This window comes from Coturnix japonica, chromosome 1 (assembly GCF_001577835.2).
Source record: "Coturnix japonica isolate 7356 chromosome 1, Coturnix japonica 2.1, whole genome shotgun sequence".
Taxonomy (NCBI): domain Eukaryota; kingdom Metazoa; phylum Chordata; class Aves; order Galliformes; family Phasianidae; genus Coturnix; species Coturnix japonica.
In genome coordinates, this window is record NC_029516.1 from 102,032,172 (window position 1) to 102,053,095 (window position 20,924).

The 20,924-nt window shown below is 43.0% G+C and overlaps 1 protein-coding gene across 1 annotated transcript; it reads right to left on the minus strand.

Moving 5' to 3' along the window:
- Positions 1-4,681: 4,681 nt before the first annotated feature.
- On the minus strand, positions 4,682-20,304 carry XK (X-linked Kx blood group). Its single transcript, XM_015884462.2, is given in 7 exon segments — positions 4,682-8,598; positions 11,103-11,365; positions 19,660-19,915; positions 19,918-20,018; positions 20,020-20,218; positions 20,221-20,239; positions 20,242-20,304. Coding segments are annotated over 7 exon segments (1,725 nt in total). The 3' UTR covers positions 4,682-7,774.
- Positions 20,305-20,924: the final 620 nt, after the last annotated feature.

Here is a 20,924-nt window from a genome sequence, read left to right on the forward strand (position 1 = left end):
CCCTGTTTTTAAACACCACAATAAACAGAAGGGAAATCAAACATGACTGTCTTCAAACTATTGAACAAGTATATTCTAGCAGAGCTGATTTGAAAGACTGTCCCCTTGGAAACCCAGATAGGGAAAAGTTTGTGGGTGGTAGTGGTTTCATGCAAGGCAGTGTTAAGAATGCCATAATTCTGGCACCTACCAGATAAGTGTAGGAAAGTAGAATTTATAGCCTTGTTAAGGGCTTTGGATTTAGCAAAAGGGAAAAGAGTCAATATTTAGACAGACTCAAAATCTGCATTCGGGGCTGTGCTTGCACACAGTGCTATGTGGAAAGAATGGGGTTACTAACCTCCCAGGGAACACCTGTAAAACATGGAGAAACAATAATAGAACTGCTATAAACTTGCAATTACCAAAAGAAATAGCTACAATGCATTGCAAAGCCCACCAGTCAAACAACGATATCAGTATGGGTAACAACCATGCAGATACAGCAGCTGAGAATGCAGCAGAAGGAGCTTTCTTCCAATTAGTATCCCAGAAACATCAAGCATGGATCAATGAACCTCCAAAATACCAGACTGAAGATGAGAAATTAGCTTCCTTGCTAAACGCTAAGAAAAATGAAGAAGGATAGTGGGTAATTCCAAACAACCAGGTAATGGTTCCCCAGCCAGTAATGAGGAAAACAGTGCAAAATAATCATCAAATCACATACTGGGGAACAGAAGCCATCACAAATAACTTAAAGACTCAAATTTTAAGCATGTGAATGGGAGAAATTTAAAAAAGAACAGTGAGGAAATGTGAATCATACTTGAAAAATAAAAGGACTACCCCCCCATCCCCCCCTCCTGGACTCACGAGAAGGGGAGACAGCATGGGAGAGTGTTGGCAGGTAGCCTTTCCAAACTCCCATAGCAAGCCAGCTACAGGTACTTATTGGTATTGGTTGATACTTTTTCAGGATGATCAGAGGTTTATCCCTATCACAACAACAAAGCAAGGGAAGTAGTAGAAGTCTTGCTAAAAGAAATTATGCCTAGATTTGGGGTACCAATAGGAATACCGTCAAATGGAGGTTTGGATTTTGTAACTGAAATTGAGTAAGCCAGGATGACATAAGCTAGAGCTTAGCAGACCTTCTAACCAAAATGACTTCCTGGCTTCCCAGATTTGATAGGTTAAAGAAGTTATTTGTAGGGACAGTGTGTATATTGGCTATGTGTATCCTTGCTTGTACTGTGATTAAATGTAGGGGATGTATACCTAAATGTGAAGGGTCAAAGGTGGTCAGGGTTAAGATATGAACACCATAATCCTCAAAAGAGAAGCAGGGGTTGATTCAGGCTGTTTTAGCAATAGGGATTAGTATATTAGCTTAAGGACCAACACATTAGTTTAGCAAAAGGAATCAATGAGTGCTAGTTCTAAAACTTTCCATTTTAACTTTGCTTGGTGTGTGAACAGCCTTGTTTTTGTCAAGGATTCTGCGTCACAGGAGCACTGGAGCCACAATAACTACTTGCATCCACCAGATGCCTAGTACATGTTATGAGGAATGAAGGAATGCCACTTACTACACTGGAGTTAGAGAGTTTTCTTCCTGGATTCCAGACAGCAGAAGTCGCACTCACTGATTCCTTTTGCTAAACCAATATATCGGTCCTTAAACTAATATACTATTCCCTATTGCTAAAACAGCCAGTATAAAAATCATTATTAAAAATGACACTAAAATGAGTAGGCTAGATGGGGGAGTGTTTTCTGCAACATTACTCACTCCGTTCTTTATTAGCTCTTAATACAAGATCTGATGGCTTAATGATATTCTCCCACTTCCGTTGTTCAGGATTTCATGGGAGTAGTGATAGCCTGGAGATATTTCAACTCTTTCTCAGTTGGGTTCACAGATTGTTCTGAAATAATAATTTTCTGCCAAATGGTGCGTGCAAACTGCATGCATTATGTCAGCAGTATTATTTCTGTTCTGACCATGAGGACAGAAATGTTTATTTCATGATGAGACGCAAAATCAAAACTAATATGTGTACCGCAACACAGTGATTAAAGACTGCGCTAGTACTAAAACAGACTAACAAAACTAAGTTAAAACCAAATGACTAGATAATGCTATGTCTAGATTAGTGGATACTGTACTGTCCAGTTATTAACGTTTTCAATGTAGCAATGAAGAACCACAGAATCACAGAATTGTAGGGGTTGGAAGGGACCTCTAGAGATCATCGAGTCCAACCCCCCTGCCAAAGCAGGCTCCCTACACCACGTCACACAGGTAGGCGTCCAGGCGGGTCTTGAATATCTCCAGAGAAGGAGACTCCACCACCTCCCTGGGCAGCCTGTTCCAGTGCTCTGTCACCCTCACCATAAAGAAGTTCTTCTGCACATTTGTGCGGAACTTCCTATGCTGTAGTTAAACTGATGCATTCCACGCACTCAGTCATTTTCACAGCTGTGTAACTTTGGCTATAAAGATCAACCATACCAAAAGTACAGCTGGTTGTTTCACTGTGTTGTTTCTCCATTTCTATTTGAAGTGATTGCCACAAAGCAACAGACGGGAAGAAAAGAAATAGCAAGAAAAATATTCTAGAGAATTTAATTGATGCTATGAGAGTAATCAACTGCAAAACTAAAGCAAACCACAAGCACCTTGCTTTCTGATATGTAAGTTAAACAGAGCAGTTCTACTTCAACACAGATCTACAAGAGCAGGAAATCCACACATAAGGAAAAGTAAAGCTAGTGTAGCTAGGCACCTTGATACTAAGGTGCTGTTTTGATACTTAGCCTCCATATTAGAAGCCAAACTAGTGTTCAGGCTGACTCTCTATGTTGGCACAGCGTCACCTCGAGCACTGTGTGCAGTTTTGGGTGCCACAAATTAAGGGCATAAAACATAAGCATCCAAAGGAAGGCCACGAAGATGTTAGAGGTCTGGAGAATAAGACATGTGAGGAGTGGCTGAGGCCCCTCCGTGTGCTCAGCGCACAGCAGAGAAGCTGAGGGGAGGCCTGATTTTCCTTAGACTGTGAGAAATGGAAAAAGGTACCTGGAAAAGGATAAAAGCACTTCTTTCCTTTTCTCTAGTATGTCCAGTTATTGTACAGTTGTTTATACAAGGGAGAGATTTGGTAAATTTCTATGTTGCGATTTTGAAGCACTTGCCTTATATTTTGACTTCAGTATTGAGGTGAAGCTGAGACAAGAGTTTCATTAAACTCGTTCTTAAAGATAAGTCTTCTGTCTCCAGTGAGTTAAACTTACCATCTCTACCAAAGTACTGTGTATTCATGTTCCAGTAATGCCTCCTGAATGGCTGGAGTCAGTCACCTCAACTGCATTTTAGAATACTGGATTATAAACATTCACCGTGATGCTTGCCTAGCACAAATCTTAGCTCAAAATCCTGTTTCCTTTGGCACATAAGCCTCCTTTCAGGAGGCAGGAAGTAACAGAAAATGGTTTGCTGTTTTAGACGAGTATCTCAACCCACCCTGTGGGTTTTGAGAGAGATCAATCCTTTTTCTGTCTCCTGAGCAGCATTACAGGTAAGACAATATCATTCAATGGCTACTACGAAGAGTGGAGTAAAAGAAAAGACAGAAAATGGGGAAAGAGAGACATACAGGCATATACAAACACAGCAAAGCAAAGCAGCTCACCACTCCTCGATCCAGCGATGTCTTGGTGTTGCTAATCTTTTTCAGTCGTGGGTTGTCCGAAGCTGTGGTGATAAGCTGTCGACTATGACAAAAAGTACATACTCTTACTTATAGTCCAGAGTGGTCGAACTGCTCTTTCGAACGTACAGCTTCTGTCTTCGGGGGGGAGGGGTCCCAACAGGAACTGGTCCCAACAGGAACTCCTTTCCCTGTTCTCCATGCCTTGCAAATTTAAATCAGCAGAGAGAGGAGGAAGCAAGGAGATGCCAGCTTGTATCTTGCCTTCACAGGATACAATGGTATCATCTCCCAGTCTCCTGTATCAAGCTGGAAACATTTGCTTCCAGGGCAAGTCTTCAGCTAGAAAGCACTCTGAAGCCCTGCCCTTCAAAGGCAAACAGCTCGAAAGAAGTGCTTTCAAATGTAAAACTGTCCACAAAGCGTTTCGATTGTCTCATGTTGATTTGAGACAATGCATTCCTTACCAGTCTCAGACAGATAGATACCATCAGCTCCATGGAAAAGAAACGTAGGAAATACGGGGAAATAAAACAATTTATTTTTTCCCCAAAACTAGTACAGTTTACCAACCTCACATATTTGCTTGTTTTAGGCTTTGTTAGCTTCTCTAAGATCACATCTTAGATTGACTGTAAGCTTTGTTAACTTCATTAAGATTATGTGTTTGATTGTGCACATACAACCTTATACATAAACTGATGATCAAATCTGGGACTAGGAGTGACAGTAAATAACTTATGCCAACCTTGTTCTGTATGACACTGTTCTCTTAAACCAACTACTACATTTTATGCTGAGTTCTCTATCAGCTGAATACCATTAGATGCACCACTGATTTTAGATGAAGAACTCACAAATCAATCAGATTATTACTCTGTCAGACTTGCATCAAAACATCTTTTGTTCTGCATGGTAACAGCTGATAGCATAACCTTTAGCTTGGACTTCTGAAAGCCCTGTTTTAAGAACAGACACCAACACAATTTAAGTTTGTGTTTCAACGTTTTAATGTGTTATTTTACAAGTATAAAAGAAAACATATGTTCTAGATCTTGCACACTCATATACATGAACAATCCTTACTGAGTAATCCTTTGTGTGACTCAGGACTACTGAAGTGAATGAAGTTTTTGACATTAGCCCTGTACCTTTTCAGTGACGTATACACCTGTAACACTTAAAAACAATGGTAAACTTGCATGAAGACATCACTCATTCAAACATTTATATCTTTCCTAGCTAATACTACCCTTCTTCCAGTGCAGCCACTGAGTGTAATAATAATAACACTATATAGATTGTCACTACTCTGGGGGAAAAAAGTGCATTTCCTTGTATTATAGAACACTTCAGAAACATCAGCTTGTTTGTAGAATACTGGTCTTAATGCAACAGAACATCTCTGTCTCTCCATTCAGCAGTGACAGCACCACAAGATCAGAGCATACACAGAGCAGCAATGCTGCTGGTCAATCTGCAATTGATGCTGAGGAGACATGAGGCACAGCTAAAGCAATGGCACTCATATTGATGGAGTGTTTAAGCTGCATTTGGTTGTTTTGCACAGCTAAGGCAAAGCCATGTAACAGCAATATAACCCAAACAATCTTTTTCTCATAATGTTTTAAATATTCAGGTTTCTATGCATGCATTTGAGGACGCCGCTATAAAAATAGGAAGTAATATGGCACATTCTCTAAAAACATGTATACACGTTAGCATCCATCATTAGTATGTGAAGTTAAATGGTATCCCGTACATACACGTACTGAACTCCCAGCTGCATAATTCTGCTACTGTTGGCTCACCTGAAACATAAATATTTTGCTAGCTGAGGTTTGTGAAGCTCCCACTCTTTTGAAATGGCAAACTCACAACAGGACCAGTGCTGAAGTCTCATTTAAAGACTTCAGAGCCCTCTTTATAGCCCCAAAGTAGTTCTACGTGGGAAACCACTTTGTTCTCAAAGATCAAAATTTTACATCTTTGTACATCTGTAGTTAGGCAATGATTGTAATGCATTGATCATCATCTATGAATTAGACATTCAGTTCTAACTAGGAATACCCCAAAAATTGCCTGTGTGCTGACATCACAGGTTTGCAAGCAAGGGACCGCGTTCTCAATTGCTCCTTCAACTCACTATTTAAAAAACATAATAATCTGAAATACTTTAGAAAAGCACGTGGAAATACTGTACAGTACCTTTATATATAGAAGTAGAGAGAAATATTGTTGTGTTTTCAAGGAATTGCTTCAGTATTCTAACACTCCTCAGAGAGAGGAACCAGAGCAGAGATATTTGGTGCCTTCCTCCTGGTGAGCTATGTTCCTACAGTAAGTACACACCAATAGCTCACATTATCACCCACCAATAATTTAACTATATAACACACGTGAAGCAAAGTGAAAATAAAATAACTCGATTATAAAACAGAAGAAGACATTCATTTACAGTACAGTGAGTAAACAAAAAAATAAAAGCAGAGCTCAGCTCTTTGCAGTACTTCATGTGAAATCCCATCACAAATGACCTCAGACTCCAACAAGATGTTTCAAATAAAATGGTGTTGATCTGACCCCTAGTGAAGAGCTTTACATTCTCCATGACAGCAGGGCTGAAGTTAAGCTGAGGCACAAGAAGGTACTTTCAGTCATGAATTATTTTCAACAGTAGTCACAATGTGTCAAGTGCGGAAGAAACTCAAAGTGCTAAGTAACCGAAGTGCAAAAAGCTTTCACTTACTCTTTCTAAATACAGTTGTATTTTGTTGTACTTCCACTAAATTATAGTTCTTGGTTATCCACCTGCTAAAGTTTTATCAGTGATTTGTAAAATACAGAAACACTTTCATCTGTGGTGATCTAGTGCATAGAAGAAAAAGTCAACAACTTCCATTTTCTTTCTTTCAGACTTCAAGCCAGTAGTACTTATGAGGTAAAAGATGCCAGAGGGTTTGCACTACTGATACCAACCCAGCCACAATTCAGTGTCAGAAAAGGCTTCATCTCAAAAGCACCTGCTTCATGTTCTACCAACCCCTCCAACCCTTCCAATAGTCAGAAGAGCACTTGTCTTTTCTAACTTTAGCCATCTGAAATGGAGACAGATAGTCAAATCAGCTGTCAAGACATACGGCTAACACAAAGTAGTAGGCCCTCAGAGAATGAGTCATGTCACCTAAGCCAACGTTTTAAGAAAGGCTGAATCACTCACTGGAGATATTTCTTAGAGAGCACCTAGCTGAGTAGTTCACACTATCGGCCAAACTGGAAGGTACCACAAGCTATGTGAAGTGAACGCCACCTTAATACCAGAGTATCAGACTCTGAAGTAGTATTTAAGTGATGTCAGTACACTGAACTGTTCCAGAACATTGCACTTACTGTGTTAAACTTAATTCCCTTAGTAACGAGCAGCAAACATGAAGAGTAAATTAGTGCATAAGCCAATAACACCTCTGTCCTCTCTCAGTAACAGTCACATTTCAGCATTAGTGCTAGCTAATTAGCTGTTTTCTTGGCAACCCAGGCTTACTGTGCATTCTAGAAGTTAATTTCTTACGCCACAGAGAGAAGTATTATTTTATCACATTGATTAGAGTCTAAAGTAGACTGCAATTCAATCAAAGCAGACCACAGCTACAGTCAGTTTATAGTCAAAGACTATACTCTGTGTCTGTGTGAGGGTGACATGCCATAATGACATCCTTTCTGAAATAAAACACGTTTCCTTCCATCCTCAGATTTCCTGAGTAAGATGAGAATCAGGATAGTTTTTAAAGGATGTCTTCTATAATGATGTCAAAATAGGCACATGATAATAAAACTATGTGCACAAATAAAAATCTGAAACAGAAGTCTACAAACAATGACTGCTCTCCATGTCCATACACAAACAGACAGGTACACATACCCAAACACAAAGTTTTCCACCAAGGTAGGTTTGTCACTTGTCATGCAGAATACACCTGCAGGAAAGAAATCCCATCCACAAGATACAATATCCATGAGGCCCAGTGTTCCCAGCAGCTGATCTACCACGTTCCAAAGGCACAGACTTGCTTCCAGTTGAACTAGGCATTGGAAGAAACACTTTTATGAGGATTTCCATTTGGAGAATCTATCGTCTTGTTACTGCTCTGTGACTCGTCAGCATTTTCAGATGATTTCAAATCTGCCTTGTCTGTCAGGGTGGAGGATTTGGGAGACTTGCAAACAAAGCAGAACGTGAACCAGGACAGCAAACCTTCGGTAACGCTGGATGAGAACAGTTTTTTGCATGGGTGACAGAACTGGTAGAACACCAACATGAAGAAGATAGCCATACAGTAAGCTATCAGGAGCTGCAAGACCAACAACGGGGCGCAGACATATAAGTAGATATCAGTTTTATAGATGTACCACATCAGCAGGAGGAATGCGTTCTCGATGAATCTCAGCATATAATACACAGTCAATCGGTACCAATTTTGGGATTTGTTAATTAAGTCAGGATCATTGAGCTTCACCTGCACTGCTGACCAGCAGAACATATTAATGCCCGCATACAAGAAGGTAAGAAGGCACAAGACAATGGTAGTGCCGACCCTGCTCAGTGCCTTCTCTATGTTCTCAGGGAATGGGGACTTGCTTTGCCAGAAGAGAATCCATGGATAAAAGAAAAAACCAAAGAAATTCACTAGCACAACAGGGAGAATCCAGATCTGAAGGACTGAGCTGAAAAGGACCAACACTGTAACACGTGTAGCAATCTCAAAGCTTCTCCACATGAATATGCAGAGGTAGGCAGTTGGTTTCACACTGACATCGTAATCATCGTACTTAATCTTAATAGCCAAGATGTTGCAGCGTAAGGCGCCATATACAATTGACAGAAGAGAAAGGACCATAAAAATACCTATAAAGAGAAAAGACAAACATCACCATAGTGCAGAGCTGTTGTACTCATTGCACTTCTGGGGATTCCTGGTAGGGTAAAAAGTAGAAAAAAAATAGAAAGCATTGTCTAAAAGCAGAAGAGGAAACAAATGGAGTCAAGAGCACCACTATGGCCAAAGCCACTCCTGTGGCTCCTTTCGACACCTTCCCTCTATTTTTGTATTCATTTGATAGCTGTGAGAGAACAAATAACCTCTGTGAGCTAATTAACCAAAAGAATGCTCTCAGAATTTAAAAACCAAAAGCACATAAAACAAGCAAACCACATAAACACACACATCTACTGGAGAAAGCGTGCTTCTGTCCTGGAACTCAGCTTGTCTTCTACTTTGCTAAGATGATAAACATTCACCTTACTGCCCAATTTCATTTTAGGGATGAGCTGCAATCAATCTCAAACTTGCCTTATTAACTCAAGCCTTTGAAAAAGGCACTTTTCAATGGGTACAAACCAGCCCATGCTTACTCTGGTTTAATATTGTAATTCAGGTCAGTACTGCCACCAAACCACTAGTTCAAACTTCTTGCTTCTAAAGTCTGTGATAAAGTCAGATTGAGGCAACCACAAAGGGAAATACCAAAGAGTGACAATATTGTAGCTTTTACTTATCCCGAGAAAACAAGAAGTAACATTTCATAAAGGAAAGCAGCTTCCTCTGGAACAATCCAAAATCCTCTAACAGCTCCTATAAACATGGCATTGCTCTTCTTCCTTCCTACTCCCAGAAAGTGATACTTCCCTCAGAGGTGCACAGCTCCACAATCATCCATGGAGGCACCTCTCCACTTTTTTCTGTTATCTTGAATCTTTTCAAGACCTGGTCTTTTCCTCACCTCAGAACATGGCAAGAGGATGAGTTCTCCCCTAGGAGAGCTACATCACAAATATAATATATGTATAATAGTGTGCCCCGGTGACGCAGTGGTAGGAATGCCGCTTGCAACACCGGAGGCCTGGGTTCGAATCCCCCCTGTGGCACAAGTGGTAGAAGTGCCGCTCTGCTACACAGGAGGCTCGAATCCCGGGGGGTTGGACTCGATGATCTCTAAGGTCCCTTCCAACCCACACGAGACTGTGATACTGTGAATATTACTAAAATCATATAGAATTCTTACTAAATTCATAAAATTATATGATTCAGATAAGTATCTTCTTAAGCCACTTTTATGTACATTGTAATTTTCTAAACAGATATTCAGAATCCCTGAGAAAGATGGGACCTTTCTTACCTAGTGCAAGACGCCTGGATATCAAAACTCCCTTCAGATACAACTTCAACACTTAAAAACTATTAATGATCAAAAACACTTGAAACATGTTCAAACAATGAAAAATGTACTCCACTGTCAGAGCTTCATGAGCCACTGTGGAATTATCTTAAGATATCTGGCAAGACCACCCAGAAAACACAATTTATGCCCATTAGGAAAGTGATACTATAAATATATAAATATATATAAATATATATAAATGGTAACAAGTTGAAGAAAAATCATATAAATGAAACTTCTCTCCTTGGAGACAACAGGCACTGCTATAATTAAAGATGCTCTTTATTTATTTATTTATTTATTTATTTATTTTAATAACCTGAATAATTTCATTTTTAAGTGGGAGGAAATTTCACCTCTTGGGATTATCAGTGAAAATAACTTCTATGCTCTTTGTGCTAAACGGTTACTGAAGCTTTAACTTCATGGTTTTTATCATAAACCTTCAGATTTTATCTTACTTTAGCAACTGTCTTTACTTCTCATCTTTACCACATTCTTGGCAGACAAAGAATTGACAGTTTTGGAGGATGTCAGACACTTTCAAGTATCTGATCATCCAGATAAATTCACGTATGCCATGAACTACATGAGAAAAACATAACATTGCTCTGTTGGACAAAGTTTTAGCTAAAGGACAGGCTGTGGTTTAACCTGGCAGGTGGCTCAGCAACCACACAGTCCTTTGCACACTGCTCACCTTCCCAGTGTGATGGGGGAAGAAAAAAAAAATCCATAAAGAAAGAACTATGTACTAAGATAGAAAAAGGGATAACAGTTAGGACTATATGTATATATATCTGAATACATATAAAAAGTGATGCACAAGCAATTGATCCCCGACCAATGCCCAGCTAGCCCCCTTAGCAATGGAAGAGAGGCAGATGAACTCCCACCCTGTTCAGAACTCCTTCCCCATGATGTCCTGTGGTACAGAACACCCCTTTGGCCAGCGTAAACCAGCTGTCCTAATTCTGTTCTTTCCCAGCTCCTTGGGCTCTTTGGTGCGAATGGCCTTGGCTCTGTACAGCTCTGCTTAGCAGCAACTGTAAACATCAGTCTGTTATCAACACTGTTTTTCTCCTAGAACTGAAACACAGCATCATACCAGACAGCCTAAAGAAAACAATTCTGTCCCAAATGAAACTAAGACACCCACCAAAATATGAAGGTGGAAACAACTCTACCTACTTCTGGCAGCTGTGATCTCCTGCTGCAGGACGCAGATGTAGAGCTGGAGTGTGAGCTGTGGTGCTGAGCCAAGGAATGCCTGGATCACAGAGGCCCTGCTGAACGCAGACCTGTGGGTACACAGCTTGCCTTCAGCCTGGCCCACTTCCTTCTCAACTTCTTCTGAGTACCCGTCCTTGGGCATCTGCCTCTTCTTTGTGATGCTGACATAGGGCTCTTCAACTCTGCCGGCATGGAAGTAAATGTAAAAGACTTCCACACACCTATAAGCAAGTTAGTAAACAGAGTAACAGGAAAACAGGAATTAAAGCGTAAGTCTTCTCACCAGTTAGTATCTTAAGACACCACATACTAAGCCATTAAGTCATCATTTATTTATTTTTTTTCTTTTTTAAACAAAGCAAATTGTATATTTTTTCCTTCTGGTACATTTGCAGTAAGACAGACTTTGCTCTGCAAAACATCAACTACTGTGATGAGAGGGCAAGAATCTGGGAGTGTCCTTTGGGCTGCTACTAGGAATTGGACATGAGAGGTTTGGCTGCTTCCAGTGAGCCACCCTTGCCTTCTGCTGTCCTACTAAAGTTCTAAGACTAGTCATTTACCCAAATATCTTTTTCTCTCAGAGAGTGGTCAGGCACTGGAATGGCTGCCCAGGGAGGTGGTGGAGTCACCATCCCTGGCAGTGTTCAAGAGGTGTCTGGATGAGGAGCTACAAGAGATGGTTTAGAGGTTTGCTGTAGCTACGGTAATGGGAGGATGGTTGGACTGGATGATCTTGTAGGTCCTTTCCAACCTTGTGATTCTATCATTCGATGTTCACAAATTCCCAACATGGGACTCAAGCAGAAGGATTTATGTCTTCTAGTGTTAAGCATACACCTGTGACACAACAATCAAACTCCTCATATCTTTGCCCTAAGCAGAATATCTCAAGAAATTTGAGAGAGGCTCAGAGTACAAGTGGGTACAAGCACCACAAACAGAGTTGGTCTCAAACCTTGCTTACCAAGCAGCAGTTCCAAAAAAGAGCCAACAAGCAATAGCAGCAGTAATGAGAACAAGCAGTTTAGCATCTCACAATTTATATTAGCCCATTTTAAGAATACATATAAACAGGAGCTTTATTCCTTCTGTTTCCTTAGATTTACTGCAACATTTAAGGAACATAAATGCCAGTATTGCAAGAATATTCCAAGAAGATGCAGTGTTTCCAGTTGCTGTGTCTCCTTGTTCTTTAAATACAGGTGAACCAAACTCCCTTGTTTACATAATGCCACACATTAATTTCCAAGAAAAGAAAGTGCCAGTGCATACATTCCTCTTCATAAATCAGACATAGTTCTAGCATAGTTTTATTACATGCTGCCTCTACCCACACATGGAGAATAATTCATATGTTAGGGAAAGAATGGAGAAGGGACAAAAGGACTGGCATCAGCAAGTGTTATTGCAGTGAGGGCAATCTGTGGCATCACTTTTGGCCACTGCTCCTCCTGTGGCTGGACAAGTACATTGTCATCTTCTGCTCTGTAAGCATCATCCTCTGATGAGGACAAAGCCATCTTCTTTCCATTGTGCCTTACTGAGGTTCGTCAACTCCACCTGGCTGCCTTCACAGATTAATAGCTGATGGAATACAATATCCAAGTCTTCTGTAGGTCATATTAAACCCAAGAGTTTTTGTAATGTATAAATAGTAGATAAGCTTTATTTGAAGTATCTCACAATTACAAAGCATGGAGTTACGCCTGCCTGAGACTATTACTTTTAACTTCATTTTCTTTTCATTTCTTCTTCCCAAGAAGCATTGCCAATTCAGCATCTATGACAGCTCACAGACTGAACTGAAAAGCAGCCCTGATAAAAATTCATTTCCCCCCCTAAATGGGTCACTGGCAAGTTTCAGCTACTCCAGATGGAGGGCAGCTTCAGTACCCTGTAGTACTATCCTTGATTCACTGAGCTTCATCACTAAAGCAACGTGAATGGCCTGGTGCACTGGAGCCTCCATTCATAGTGATGACTTTCCATTGTCCCCTTGTTAAACTTTCAATCCCTGCCAGCTTCGTTCCATGTGAAAGAATCAGTACCACCAAAAGTAAAGTGTGACAAATTAATAAAGAACAACGGCTTATGAATTCAATACAGATTCTGAAAAGAACAAATTGATTTTGTCCCGAAAGAAAGATCCCAAACGTTTATATCTCACTTAGTATTCACAGCCATCTATTCATCCTGAGTTGAGGGCAGTATGAAGCTATTACGGAAAATGAGATCTCAGCATCAGCCTCTGAAGTCTTGCAGAGCATGATAAGAAGCAAGAGACTGTCTAGGGACCCATCTAACAAGTATGCAGTAATCCCATAAAAGAGGTGACAGGATTCACGGGACTAGTGACTACAGTAAATACTATAATCAACATAAAGATGGGTTTTGGAGCAAGCACGATTATTATTTATTAGCTAGGTATTAAGTAGCTGTGCACTGAGTTCCATTTTTGTGATGGGAAATTTTACACCCATGTAGGAAAGCACACGTTTCCAGTACACTGGTCTGACCTGCACACCTTACAGACAGAGGGGACTTTTAACTGAGCAATGGAGATATAAAAATGACATGCACAAGGACTCCAATTACCTAAATAGTGATGCTCATCATCTCCTGAGCACTAACCATCCTAACAGGAGTGTTTCTGGAGGTCATGCTTTATGGGGCCAATGACAAACATATTCAAGACTCCAGCTTGTGCTACAGCCTGAGCAACTGCTTAAAGGTCTCCTTCACAATGAAGAACTCCAGAGGAGACCCAATTGCTCACTGTTCATTGCTGCTCAGGAAATAAAGGAATGGGAGATTCCAAGTTCTGCAGAAACTTTTGGTGAAGACTAATTTCTTTATTTCTTCTCTTGAAGTAATTTTAGCTCCTGAGCCTGTCCTACAGCTTTCACTGCTTTGCGCCCAGTGAAACTTCCCAGCTGAAGGCCTTCTGAAATGGATGAGTGTCCTTTGGAGAATCCTAAGCATTCCTGACTTGGAATAAACTTGGCTAAAATTACTTCAACATAAGAAATAAAAAAACTACTCTTCACCAAAAGTTAAGAGATGAGAAAAAGATGTGCTGCTTTCTCCCCTGCTGCCAAATCTTGGCAGAGGGAACAGCTATACTTTTTCAAGGACACTCATGGTGTCTGCAAAGAGTGATTCAGCACCAGCACATTCATCTTCCACACAGTCTGTAGGAGGAATGATCCTATCCTTATATGCCTGCTGAGAACGAGCACCTCGTTCCCTCTTTTAATCATGGATGTGAGGGTTTTCAGTACAGGCAAAACAATAGTGGTATGAAGAGTGTGCAATGAACATATGGAACTTCCCACCTTTAACAAGTGCTCTAAGAGCAAACGTCCATTTGAGAGGTCTATCCAGGTACGCGCACAACCATTGTACAAATGGATTTCTCTAATCACAGAATGACAGAATTGTAGGGGTTGGAAGGGACCTCTAGAGATCATGGAGTCCAATCCCCCTGCCAAAGCAGGCTCCCTACACCACGTCACACAGGTAGGTGTCCAGTTGGGAGTTATAACTCCGTTTCTAACAAATTCATTTTCTTTAGCTAGGTGTGCAAAGACTTATTGCTCCTATAGAATTTCCTATCTGTGTAAGATAAAGATTTGCTCCTCACTCATCGTCCTACCTTCCATCTGCACTGACTTTCTGTTCATTGTATCCTGGACATCTAATGTGTCTGCTCAAGGATAAAGAAAAAACCAACCTGAAGAGGCTCTAAGTAAATTCACCCCATCTGGAGAAGAGGGTGATGCATCAACAGTTGTGAAGTTTAGAGCTAGCTGGCTCTCCTAAAGTCTCGCCTGCCAATGGAAGTCCTACACAGAAAAGAGTCTTTTAGACCTGTGCTATTCTGAACTACCAAGCAGGTCACAGAACACCCGCAAGGGATAAGACATTGCACAACACGTGTGAAGCAATACCTGTGCAACTATAGCTTAGTTAATTCCAGACTGCTGAATTAGGCGCCCAAGGCATTAATGACTGATAATTAATGCCCAAGGCATTAATGACTGATAATTTCAGCCCACCAGCAGCTTATTACATTATTTGTTTTATTCTTTATTTTCCTGTAGCTCCAGAATCTAACTTTGGTCATAACATCTCCCCTGGCAGTGTTATAAACCTCTTCCCCTCTCTCTTTTGCTGCTGTCCACATGGTACATATGCATACATGTCATTCTCCTCATGCCTTTAGAAACGAGGTCTTATCCCATCAAAAGTCTTGTGTTTACCCTTATCCCATTAAACTCTGGGAAAAACAGTCATCAGTGTTGTACATATGGATCTGTTTCATATTTGCTTTCAGTTCATTTTCTCCACAAGAGAAGTTCATTTGGCAGACAGAACCAGCTCCTGATTGCATGTTCCTTGTGAGCAGGACTCTCTTCTTAGCTAACAAAGCACTTCAAGACACTAGAAACCACTTAGCTTTCCTCTTCCTTTTCCTCAGAAGGAGGCACCACGAGCCTCTTATCAATATGTCACTCTAGTACTGTCTTCAGAAAGTCAGACAGTAAGAAATGACAATGTCCAGCTGACTTATAGTATAATAGCACCAACACCATCAGCCCTGACTTTTTACTTGCTGAATATCTGCACTCTGTAGTTCACCCCCCCACTAATTCACTGAATAGAAAAGGGAAGACAAGTTAACGGTGGTTTCTTCACAAAAGTTCTTTAAACAAAATCTCAAGTGTGGATCAATACACAAGCAAAAATACACATCCAGTTAATATTTACTGGAATTGCTGAAACACCTGAAATCTTGAGACAATATTTGTGTTCCTTTATAAAGAAACTGTTCTTCTTGGGGAGTGGGAGAAAGAACTCCAAAAGAGCAAGTGAACAGTTCAGGTGAAGCAAGTGTCCTCTCCAGGAAGAGCGAAGTGCCCTAATTTCAGTGCAGGACAGTGAGTGCCTCCAGAACAGGTGGAGCGTGGGTGTCTGGAGAAGGTGGTGGCACATAAGAAGGTTTCATAAGAAGACGTATGTTTTTTTTTTCCCCAGTCATGCTGAGGATTCTAAATAATCTGGACCATTTGGCTTGCTGAACTAAATATGCTGTCTCTCCTACCATGATGCTCTCATACTGCTCTCCAGTCTTTTCCCCTCTAAAAATTAAATTTAAATGGAGAAAGATGTCCAACTTAAAAGATTATGAAGTAATCACACACGTGCACAGGTTATCTATAAACCAGAGCACTGCTGTCTGTATTTGAGTCTGAACAGAAAACCATTAAACAACCCGGATCATCTCACAAATGCAAGCGAGATGGTTAAAAAGCTAATGTGAGCTCCTTAAAGCCTGCCAAGGCAGGCTGCTCTCTATTGAATTATACCATGTTGCACAGCCTCCAGGCTGTTTAACATTTCCTTCTGATGCTGCCAATGGGCAGAGCTTGGACAGCTCTACTGCTCGTGGGTCCTATTTGAATTAATTTAACCCAGCACTCCCAAAAAGGGTGCCTAGCTGTGGCAGTGAGGAGCAGGATTCCTGCTAACAAGAGATCAAACGCAGACCACGGTGTGAAGCTTCATGCTGGGGACCCCTAGAGACCATTGGGTGTAAGTTGCTTTGAGAAGAAAAAACAAAAACAAAATCAACGTGAAATGTGCGGGAAAGATAGGGTGTAGGGATGAAACTACGGCATGGGGAGTTCTGCACAAATGTGTGGAAGAACGTCTTTACAGTGAGGGTGACGGAGCCACTGGAACAGGCTGCCACAGGGAGGTGGTGGAGTCTCCTTCTCTGGAGATATTAAGACCCGCCTGGACTGCCTACCTGTGCTGACGTGGTGTGGGAGCCTGCTTTGGCAGGGGGTTGGACTCCTATGATCTCTGGAGGTCCCTTCCAACCCCTACAAATTCTGTGATTATTGTGATCCTGTGACGTTGGGTAGACAAGGTAAACAAACCAAAAGCCAGCAGGTGACTAACGGTAGGGCTCTTCCATTCCAAGTATCACAGATGGGACAAAAAAGTGACAGGGACATTGTTTATCTTCAGTTTGCAGTAGTAAAAGCTATATGTGCTGTATCCAAGTAAGTTGATGCATTTCTCTGAATCTAAGTTGCTCCAATGGAGGTTCAGGTTGGATGTTGAGAACAATTTCTCCTCAGTAAGAGCAGTGCTGCAGTGGCACAGGCTGCCCAGGGAGGTGGTGCAGTCACCGTTCCTGGAGGTGTTCAAGAGCCGTGTGGATGTGGCACTGAGGGACATGGGCAGTGGGCATGGTGGGGGTGGGCCAACATTGGACTAAGTGATCATAGAGGTCTTCTGCAACCTTAATGATTCTATGATTCTAAAGACAGGCTGTATCCTAACAAACTCTTCCCTTAATTTGTAGAGTTCTTTCGCGAGAAGAAAGCTTGTCAAGTGACACGCTCATTCTGCCCTCTGTTTATTAATCATCATTATACAAGTTATCCTGGTTCTAGAGAGGCAGGCTAACAAGTCACCCTGTACTGCACGTATGCTGCTGGGGAACAGTGACCCAAGCATACTGTAATACTTCTGGAACACCTCCAAGCCTTCTGGAGGTCACTGTGGTAAAGGAAAACAAAGAATGTTTTTACAAATACATTACTAGTAAGAGGAGGGCTAAGGGGAATCTCCTGTCCTGTTTAATATCTTTATTGATGATTTGCATGATGGAACTGAGTGCACCCTCATTAAGTTTGCAGGTGACACCAAGTTGGAGGGAGGCACTGATCTGCCTGAGGATAGCATGGCCCTTGCAAGGGATCTGGTCAGGCTGCATTGATGGGCTGAGGCCAATGGGATGAAGTTTGACAAGACCAAGTGCTGGGTCCTGCACTTTGGCCACAACAACTCCAGGCAGCGCTGCAGGCCTGGGGCAGAATGGGTAGAAGACTGCATGGAAGAAAAGGACTGGGGGTGTTAGTTGATACTCAGCTGAATGTGAGCCAGCGGTGTGGCCACAAAGACCAATGGCATTCTGGCTTGTATCAGAAATAGCGCAGTCAGCAGGAGCAGAGGTGGTGAGGCCACACCTTGAGTGCTGTATTCAGTTTTGGAATCCTCACTACAAGACTGACATCAAGGCTCTGGGATATGTCCAGAAAAAAGCAGTGAAGCTGATGAAGGATTTTATGGGGAGTGGCTGAAAGAACTGGGATTGTTTAGTTTGCAGAAGAGAAGGCTCAGGGGAGACCTTAACACTATATCTGCCTAAAAAGAGGTGAGGGTTGGCCGCTTTTCCCAGGTAACAGAGATAGGATGAGAGGGAGTGGCCTCAAGTTGTGCCAGCGGAGGTTCAGGTTGGATATAGGAAACAATTTCTTCTCAGGAAGAATGGGGAGGCACTGGAACAGGCTGCCCAGGGAGGTGGTGGAGTCACTGTACCTGGAGGTATTTAAGGAAAGGATACAGATGTAGCACTTGGAGACATGGTTTAGTGAGCAATGTTGGTGGCAGGTGGATGATAGGAATAGATGTTCTTGGAGGTCAATCATTAAGGTCAGCCTTAATGATTCTATGAATGGAAGCAAGAAAACCTTGGAGAAGGTGCAGGGCTGGTGACTCACATACACTGCAGCCTGCATGAAAGTGAGAGGGCTTCCAGATGCCCACTGTTTATTTACAGTAATGACGGCACCTGGGAGTTCACTGACATGAAAGAATTTTCTATGAAAGATAAGGAAAGGGAAAGTGAAATCAGGCTTGGTTAAGGCTGATACAGAGGTCTATGACTTTTCCAGAGAGATAGAAAGAAAACCCTCTAATTTGTCACTGCTGTTTATGCCCTTTATTTGTTTCTTCACATCTCTCAGCTCAAGCTTTTTTTTTTTTTCCCTAAAGATCTTTTCCACCACAAGTTGAACTTAGGCAGAAAATTCTCCAAAAGCCATTTGGGGTAAAAAACTCACTTTCCGGAAGAGCATTACCACTACTTCCAACACACACAGAAGGGCTCCTCACTATCACTGTCTTGCACTAGAGGAGGTATCTTTTATCTCTTGGAAGTAACCTTGCAGCATGCAGATAGGGATAACACAGCAGTGAATAAGTACAACCATCGGACAGCTTACCTCATCTGCCAAAAGCCATGTGGACAAGAAATAAACGCAGCACACAAGGGAAGGAAGAAGGGAATGGAGAAGGGGAGGAAGAAGGGAAGGAAGAAGGGGAGGAAGAAGGGAAGGAAGAAGGGGAGAAAGAAGGGGAGGAAGAAGGGGAGGAAGAAGGGGAGGAAGAAGGGGAGGAAAAAGGGGAAGAAGAAGGGGAGAAAGAAGGGGGCACACCACGAGGCTCTGTGGGGAGGAGCTGCCACCAGCGTCACGGAAAGCAGTTAACCTATTTTCCCCACCGGTAAGTAAGTGTTTACTGAAGATGAGCAGCACCGCGCCCCTCTGCCTCAGGACGTTAAGAGCAGAGATAAGGAAAACACACACACACACACACACACACACAGACACATCCGCAGCCCTTTGGCAGACGCGGCCGCGGGGCACTCACCGACCTGACGAGCGGCCCCAATTGCAGCAGGTGCAGCAGCAGCACCAGCGGCCGGTCGCGGCTCACGTCGCGGTGGATGAAGACCAAACTGAGCTGCACCAGCGCGCAGGGCAGCAGGGCGAACAGCAGCGTCAGCCACTGCCACATGCGGTCCCCCGCCGCCCGGTACGCGCCGCTCAGGCACAGCGCGGTCGCCGTCTCGGCCACGAAGAGGACGAGGGAGATGAGGACGGAGCCCGGGAATTTCATCGCCGCCGCCACAGCCGCCTCACGCCCCGCGGCCCGGCGCTCCCAGCCCAGTGCCGCCGGCGCCCGCTAGAGGGAGCAGCGCTGCCCGCAGCCGCCGCCTGCAGCCCTAAGGGGGGCGGGGGCCGCAGAGGCGCGGTCCGGCCCTGCGCGCTGGGCGCTGGCGGAGCATGGGGGACAGTGACCCCATACTGGCCCTTCCCCACCCGAGCCCAGAGGGCAGGAGGAGCCTTTGTAGTGTATCACCCTGAGTCTGAGCGCCTGGTACTACACTGGGAGTCCCGCTGTGCTGGCAGATGGTGCCTGCGTCGGTCTTCGGTCACTGCCGCTTCCCTCTGCATCTCGGTGCGGGCGGGTGGTTCTCGCCCGGCTGGCTGTGGTGCCTCTCTCGCACGTCCTGCATACAGGAGACAGGCTCTTCAGCAGGGTCTGTGGCGACAGGACGTGGGGTTTCAAACTAGAAGAGGGGAGATTTAGATTGGATATATGGAAGTCAGTACAAAAAAGACAGGGATCTCTTGGAAAGAGTCCAGCAAAGGGCCACAAAGATGGTGAAGGGCCTGGAGCATCTCCCCTATGAGAAGAGACTTAGGGAACTGGGTCTGTTTAGCCTTGAGAAAAGAAGGCTGAGAGGGGACTTGATCTGGGTTTATAAATACCTGAGGTGTGGGAGCCATAGTGATGAGTCTGGTCTCTTTTCAGTAGTGCGTGGGGTAGGACTAGGGGTAATGGGATGAAAGTACAGCATAGGAAGTTCTGCACAAATGTGTGGAAGAACTTCTTTACAGTGAGGGTGACGGAGCACTGGAACAGGCTGCCCAGGGAGGTGGTGGAGTCTCCTTCTCTGGAGATATTCAAGACCCGCCTGGACGCCTACCTGTGTGACGTGGTGTAGGGAGCCTGCTTTGGCAGGGGGGTTGGACTTGATGATCTCTAGAGGTCCCTTCCAACCCCTACAATTCTGTGATTCTGTGAAGTTTTTTGCAGTACTGGTGGTGAGGTGCTGGAACAGGCTGCCCAGAG